General features: G+C 34.4%; 1 protein-coding gene across 1 annotated transcript; it reads right to left on the bottom strand.

Annotated features, from left to right (window-relative positions):
- Positions 1–5,039: 5,039 nt before the first annotated feature.
- On the bottom strand, positions 5,040–7,736 carry LOC139890513 (uncharacterized). Its single transcript, XM_071873390.1, has 2 exons — positions 7,366–7,736; positions 5,040–5,524 (listed from the first exon to the last, which is right to left on the bottom strand). Exons 1-2 carry the CDS (start codon positions 7,594–7,596, stop codon positions 5,327–5,329), a joined length of 429 nt encoding a protein of 142 aa, XP_071729491.1. The 5' UTR covers positions 7,597–7,736; the 3' UTR covers positions 5,040–5,326.
- Between the last annotated feature and the right edge of the window lie 418 nt (positions 7,737–8,154).

Raw genomic sequence — 8,154 nt, 5'->3', positions numbered from 1 at the left:
TAAACTCGTAATCACTAGAACATAGTTTAGTTAATTCTAAACTTGTTCGCAAACAAAAGTTAATCCTTCTAACTTGACTTTTAAAATTAACTAAACACATGTTCTATATCTATATGATATGCTAACTTAATGATTTAAAACCTGGAAACACGAAAAACACCGTAAAACCGGATTTACGCCGTCGTAGTAACACCGCGGGCTGTTTTGGGTTAGTTAATTAAAAACTATAATAAACTTTGTTTTAAAAGTTGTTATTCTGAGAAAATGATTTTTATTATGAACATGAAACTATATCCAAAAATTATGGTTAAACTCAAAGTGGAAGTATGTTTTCTAAAATGGTCATCTAGACGTCGTTCTTTCGACTGAAATGACTACCTTTACAAAAATGACTTGTAACTTATTTTTCCGACTATAAACCTATGCTTTTTCTGTTTAGATTCATAAAATAGAGTTCAATATGAAACCATAGCAATTTGATTCACTCAAAACGGATTTAAAATGAAGAAGTTATGGGTAAAACAAGATTGGATAATTTTTCTCATTTTAGCTACGTGAAAATTGGTAACAAATCTATTCCAACCATAACTTAATCAACTTGTATTGTATATTATGTAATCTTGAGATACCATAGACACGTATACAATGTTTCGACCTATCATGTCGACACATCTATATATATTTCGGAACAACCATAGACACTCTATATGTGAATGTTGGAGTTAGCTATACAGGGTTGAGGTTGATTCCAAAATATATATAGTTTGAGTTGTGATCAATACTGAGATACGTATACACTGGGTCGTGGATTGATTCAAGATAATATTTATCGATTTATTTCTGTACATCTAACTATGGACAACTAGTTGTAGGTTACTAACGAGGGCAGCTGACTTAATAAACTTAAAACATCAAAATATATTAAAAGTGTTGTAAATATATTTTGAACATACTTTAATATATATATATATATATTGTTATAGGTTCGTGAATCAACAGTGGCCAAGTCTTACTTCTCGACGAAGTAAAAATCTGTGAAAGTGAGTTATAGTCCCACTTTTAAAATCTAATATTTTTGGGATGAGAATACATGCAGGTTTTATAAACGATTTACAAAAATAGACACAAGTACGTGAAACTACATTCTATGGTTGAATTATCGAAATCGAATATGCCCCTTTTTATTAAGTCTGGTAATCTAAGAATTAGGGAACAGACACCCTAATTGACGCGAATCCTAAAGATATATCTATTGGGCCTAACAAACCCCATCCAAAGTACCGGATGCTTTAGTACTTCGAAATTTATATCATATCCGAAGGGTGTCCCGGAATGATGGGGATATTCTTATATATGCATCTTGTTAATGTCGGTTACCAGGTGTTCACCATATGAATGATTTTTATCTCTATGTATGGGATGTGTATTGAAATATGAAATCTTGTGGTCTATTGTTACGATTTGATATATACAGGTTAAACATATAACTCACCAACATTTTTGTTGACGTTTAAAGCATGTTTATTCTCAGGTGAATATTAAGAGCTTCCGCTGTTGCATACTAAAATAAGGACAAGATTTGGAGTCCATGTTTGTATGATATTGTGTAAAAACTGCATTCAAGAAACTGATTTCGATGTAACATATTTGTATTGTAAACCATTATGTAATGGTCGTGTGTAAACATGATATTTTAGATTATCATTATTTGATAATCTACGTAAAGCTTTTTAAACCTTTATTTATGAAATAAAGGTTATGGTTTGTTTTAAAAATGAATGCAGTCTTTGAAAAACGTCTCATATAGAGGTCAAAACCTCGCAACGAAATCAATTAATATGGAACGTTTTTAATCAATAAGAACGGGACATTTCAATCGTCACGTTTCTTCTCCCGAAAATTGTAATGAGGGTAATCTACACCTCCAGTTTTCTTCTCCAAAGCCTTATAGGCACGAATCCATCTTCCATTTATTTGGATGGAATTCAAGACCTTGGAGAAAGAATCGATATCGGTAATTCCTTCAAAACGAACATAGCCAAATCTTCGACCACTCGACAATCTCTTCCGAGCGAAATATATATCTTTATGAACTCCATAGTTCTCGAAGACTCTCCGACAATCAACACGAGTCCATGAGTCCGGGAAATTAAAGATCAAAAACGAAGTAACCCGAGAATCACACGACGATGAAGACGGTAAGCCATTGGGCTTCGACATATGAGTCATACCATCGTCAGCCAGGAGACTGGCCGGAAAAATGGAGCTGACCGAAAGTGTTTTAAGTTGCCGGCAGAATATGGAAAAGGCAGTCAGAGAGAAAAAAATAGTTGAATCCCTCTAACTTATTCACACATGCGGTAGTTTTAGTTGTAAATAAAAAAAGTATAATGATGTATGACATGTACAATATGTAACATCCGTCCCACATCGATTGGAAAAGGGAACGAAGCATGCCTTATTAAGGTGAGACCTTTTTTAACATGATGCGTTTTGGGACCACAAGCGCAGCAGATCCCATTAGAACTCTGTAGTTAAGAAGTTTTTTTTTTACGTCCCACATCGTTTTGAAAAGTGCTCGTCATGTAACGAGTAATTTTTTTGTAATTTTTTTTTTTTAGTTGTATTATTTCAAGCCCTCAAATTCCATTGTAGATGGTAGTTAAAGAAGGTTTTTGTACAGATAACATTTTTCTTTTTGTCTTAAAAACAAGGCTTTAAAGATAAAAAATCAACCCAGGGAAGTTTGATGCCATACAAAACATATATGGTTGGAAAGGAATCTTGGATCTTGTAAAGGAAACTGGGAACAATGTTTGGTCATGTGAAGATGGTACTCTTTTCAGACCATATCAAGGTCAAAATGGTCATTCTAATGAAAAGGGTTTTGGTTTTGTCAATTAGTCTAGTCTTTTTGGTAACTTCATTGAACCAATAATTCACCTGAAAAGGTTGGATGACCAAGGCCCATTCAGGGACCAATTGGGAGGACTGGTACACTACTATACTAGAATTTTAATGGTCAAAATTGTGCAATGGTGTAGAGCAAGAACACTACTGATAACAATACTTGACTTTTAACATGCATACAGTCATTTATTGAAAAGATAAGCCACATGGAATACAAGCGTGGAGAACGGACGGTGGTGATAAGTTTTTGTCTGTGACTAAACTGTTAAAAATTTTCTCTATAGTACTGACATGTAAGGGGCAATAACGTTGTAACTTGTAACCTCTGATCGAATTTACATACTCTCGATTGAATTCTTCCAAATTAATACTTAATTTTCAGAAATAAATAAGAATATTAAGTTAAATTACTTTATACTCTTAACTTTTGCATATTTTGCATATTTAATACAAGTAAAAAAGTAAAGAATAATACTATAAAGTAAACAAAATATAGTGTAACAAGCGGGGTGGTCAGCCGCGCGTTGCGGCGGCCACCCCTCGTTTACGTAAAACTTTTTTGTAGCATCCAGTTATATATTTTAATAAGAATATATTAAAGCAAAGCAGTTAACGTAACGTATAAGAAAATAATTCGTTTTAATATATTAAACATCTAATACAATTGCAAAGAAACATATTATTGCAAAGAAACATATTGTCATATATTACTATATGGGTTGTAATAAATTAATTATCTCGAGCTGTCCAAATTATGTTGTATAATATTTTTTTTTTTAGATGTATCAAATTAATTGTTATAAATAATTACTATATAACACGTAAATAAATTTTATTTACACGTAATAAAAATTACTCTGTATAAATTAGAAGAATGATTTAATAAGGTTTGAAAATTCAAGTTAGAAAAAATGACCCAATTTTCATGTAATTTATAATGTTTTAGTATATATTTACTCGAAAAATGGGGTTTGAAAAGTCAAAATTGCAGACTAAAATGAACAGTAACAATTGCAAATTTCCAAATGAATATATAGATAATTTGTATTACACATTAAAGAAATATTTTATTAATGACTCATAGTCTTTAATTGGAGCAAGGGCTATATCTATGTAGCTAGTATTATAAAAAAGGCATCACGTGCTCCCTTCTCTATTCCTCTCTTACCTGAAAATCTACCCATCTCATTTTGCCTTTTCCATTTGATTCTCTGGTCTCAAGTCTTCTTCTCAGGTAACCATTTACAATATCTTCTGAATATTTTTCTATGAGTCTCTACATTTTTGTTGAATCTGCCTTCTCTCATGTCTTGCCTAAAACCTGATTTTTCGGTGTCGTTCCGGCTTCTGGTATCCTCCGAACGTCCGGACTTTTCTTCTTTCTTTCCTTTTTCCGTCGCTAATATCATTTGTTCCCACTGAAGATTACATCTATACTACCTGGAAAAACTGAGAAAAAGTGGCGGGAGAAATTTTCGATGACCTATGTGTGTGGCGTGTGGCAGTGCGCTTCAGAACGATTGCTGGTAAAACTTGTACGTTTGAAAATATGCTGCGAGTTAATTTTTGTAGGTAGTGTCTTTTTATTTCACTAGGAAAATGAAAGTATTTACGTTCAAAGTTTGGAGTGGATTTATGAGGTTTTTTAGGTCTAAAAGCTATGTGCATAGATTCGAAAAGATGCGTTGCCGGAAGTATGGCGGTTAGTGTTGTTGGAACAAAGACGAAAATAGTTTGGGATGGAAAAAAAAAAAAAAAAAAAAAAGTCAAAGAAGTTACTATTCATGAATAGTAACCCAAATTTGCTAAATTGTATATATGTGTAATTATGAGATTTGTTAAATTATGTGTGTGAATTATTAATATGAGATGGAGTGAGTAATAATTAAGAATTTGATTTCGAGATAGAGTTTTCTCATTGAATGCCTTATACATTGAGACAAATGTTCTGTTCCAGATAGATGTTCCATGAGTCACTCGAGCTCTCAAATTGAACTCAGAATAAAGTTTGATTGGGTTAAGCTAGAGTCATTATCAGAAAGACTCACTGAAATGTCGAGTTTTAGGCATAGCCTAACATGTCAAACATGTACAGAGTCTAGATCAAGAGACAACGTTTATTTTGACTCCATCGCTCATATACTTTATTCATACAACAAAAGATACACCCGTTTATTGAAGAAGGTACAAACGAGGACCGACTTACATTCAAAAAAAAAAAAAAAAAAAAAAAAAAAAAAAAAAATGCTAATAGAAAATCAAAGTCCAGAGTTCATGTCTAAAGATATACTATAAAGACTCGCGTAGATGTGTCACACTAAATACTCTAAACCTCACTTGCAAACTTCCCTATATCGAATTGTATGCATGTCCTCAACATCATCAAAATTTGAGAAACAGAATTAGGGACAATTCATCAACCACGGAAGGGGAACCAGCGGCTATCTGGTTCTTTATTGGGATCTTCTTCTTTCTCTTCTTTGTTCTCTTCATCTTCCTCTTCTTCGTCTTCTGGCGGGGGGTCGTATGGGGACGGGGGCGGTAATGGTGTTTTCATTGGGCTGAATTGAGGAAATATATCAGGCCTTCTACCTGGCTTAGGTCTCTCCCATTCCTGCAACATACCGTAAATTACTCGACTGGTTCTTGCATTGAGAAACAAGTATATAAAGGTAAGCTCGTCAACAAACGGAAACGGATATTCGTGTCATAAATTACTTCATCTTACAGCAATCATGCAATAACTAGTTATGCTCACTTGAGATATACGTTGACCCACCTACCGAAACTTGAATTATTATGTCATCTTAAACGAGTCAGATAGGTAGCATGGATCATACAGGTTAAAAGTTGTCTGGAGTAAAGCATAAAACCTATTGGTTAAATTACAGTTATTGTGTCATTCTGACCCCTTTCACCCATTTTTCGACCTCTAAAATGTGATGATGGGCATGCAAACAAAAAATGCAGTAACAAATTTTAGATCGCTCAACGTATTGGTTATATTTAGAGGCCACTGCTGTTCGATTAGCTATACAACTATTCAAGACTCACTACCTCTAGTAGCCCAATCTACAATTACAATCATCACACTTATTATTATAGAAATGGGAGGTAAAGTGATTTGCACATTTTAAAACTTCGCAACGGGTCAGGTTCACCCGAAACACACTTTGAACCATGTTTTATGTAGACAATTTAAATTTATCATTGACTGCTAAATATGAAAAACCATGTACATATTTACTGTGAGATTGCTAAGCCTCTTTGTATTGCGCGTGTTGGAGGGATTGGTGCTCCAACCTCCAATCATATATTGACACATCACTCAACACCTTCCCCACTACTTCCCTTTATCCCACCCAGGGGCGGACGCCACTGATACGCGATGCAGTGGAAATTTTTTTAGGTTTTTAACTAGTGATACCAGTGGATGGATAGTGTAAATTATTTTGTGTGACAACATTGAAATAAGCCATCTAGTAGAATTTTTTTTGGGGTTTTAACCGGTGACACCAGTGACCATCAATCCTAGGTCCGCCACTGATCCCACCACCTTTGCCACGTCACAACCATCTCCCCCGAAAAATCCCATCACCTTGCCACATCACCGACACCACTACAAATAGTCTAAGAGCTTCACACTGGATAATGTAATCCTAAATGTGTTGATGTTTTGTTATCAACTAAGGGCGGTGGCTAACTACTTAACTCCTAACCTTCAACCTCAACCATAGAAATGATAGTATAATGGTTTACACATAAACTGGCGCTTAGTATAGATGATACAAATCAAGTATGACATATTGTGCATCACTGCTATATGTAGAGGGAGGGACGATCTTATCTAGTCGCGGGTTCTATACCCGCGGGTGGAGTAGTGACTTCCTTCTAATCTAGGGTACGAGGAATGATTGTCTACACTTCACCTCCCCCATACCCTACATTCGTGGGATTGGGTATTGTTGTTGTTGTTGTTGTTGTAAATCAAGTATGACATATCAAGACAACATAATCAACATTCGTATAAAAGAAATGATGGTAATTCTAGTTTGCAAAGCACCTATAGTTAACCTACTTGTATGAAGAAGTATGCGGACCCATTGTTATACTTCAAAAGCAATCGTTAGTAATATTCACTCGATATGCACTAAATGAATTAGATTCGAAATTAATATCAAATTTGGCAATGAAACTAACATATAAAAGTCGCTAAAAATTGCTAAATTGCTAAAGTGATTCCTAATTTTTTTTTTCTTTCCAGGCAGTGATTCCTAAATTATACAATTAGGTTCACCTATAGCAATTTCTCCTTTATAGCATCGCAAAAAAGTGAAAAACCACTAAATTCGAAACCATATTATAATTCTCAACTAATTACGTATATTAATTTAAGGAATTAAAAAGTATAAGTAAAATAAAAACCCTAGATAACGAATTGAATTGAAGACTTACAACGGGGAAATCGAGAGGATTACGACGAGTCAACTTCTCTTCATCAGGAGCCATACAAACTATCCTAACTGCCGCCGGGGCCATCAACCTCCGTGCCGGAGAGCGTGTTGTAAACTTTAAGGATGTTCTCGGCGAAGATGAAGGTATTAATAATCGGGAAGTGATTACGACGGCCGATTGTGGCGGCCGTGAATTCGAAAGAGAATGAACTGAGGTGCAGATCGCTGCCATATTTAATTGGTTAAAGGGATGGTTTTTGTTGTTGATAAGATGAATTAGTCGGAAGTAGCAGCGCCACCACCAGCAACCGACTTTGAAAACACGTGAATTTTGATTGTTTTGGAATGAGGTTGTTTGGTTTGAAGTTGGGTATGACCGTATGACTGACTACAGAAGAAATATACGGAGTATTTATTTTTTAAAGCTAAAAAATAAGGAAGAATATTAAAAATGGTACTTTTAGAAGGACCTTAAAAGATTAAGAAAAAAAATAATCGAAAAGGCTTGAAAAAAGTAAACATTATAATTCGACATTACTCTGTGACATCCCAAAATTTCAAGTTACTTATTTTATTAAAAAGGACTAGTTTTGCAAAGTATGAAATGTGATGGCCGGTTAGTTAGTGAGAAGGACCACTTAAACTATGTTTTGGTGGGGAGGGACCTAAATTGCCAACTAGTGAAAGTCATAATATATTAAATAAGTGTGAGGCTTCTAGTTCATTTGATAGAGTTTCAAGAAAGAAAGAAAGAAAAGAAAGAAACTAGGGTTTTCAAAATCAAGTGATC

This window comes from Rutidosis leptorrhynchoides, chromosome 2 (assembly GCF_046630445.1).
Source record: "Rutidosis leptorrhynchoides isolate AG116_Rl617_1_P2 chromosome 2, CSIRO_AGI_Rlap_v1, whole genome shotgun sequence".
Taxonomy (NCBI): domain Eukaryota; kingdom Viridiplantae; phylum Streptophyta; class Magnoliopsida; order Asterales; family Asteraceae; genus Rutidosis; species Rutidosis leptorrhynchoides.
This window is presented reverse-complemented; position numbering and strand designations above follow the sequence as displayed.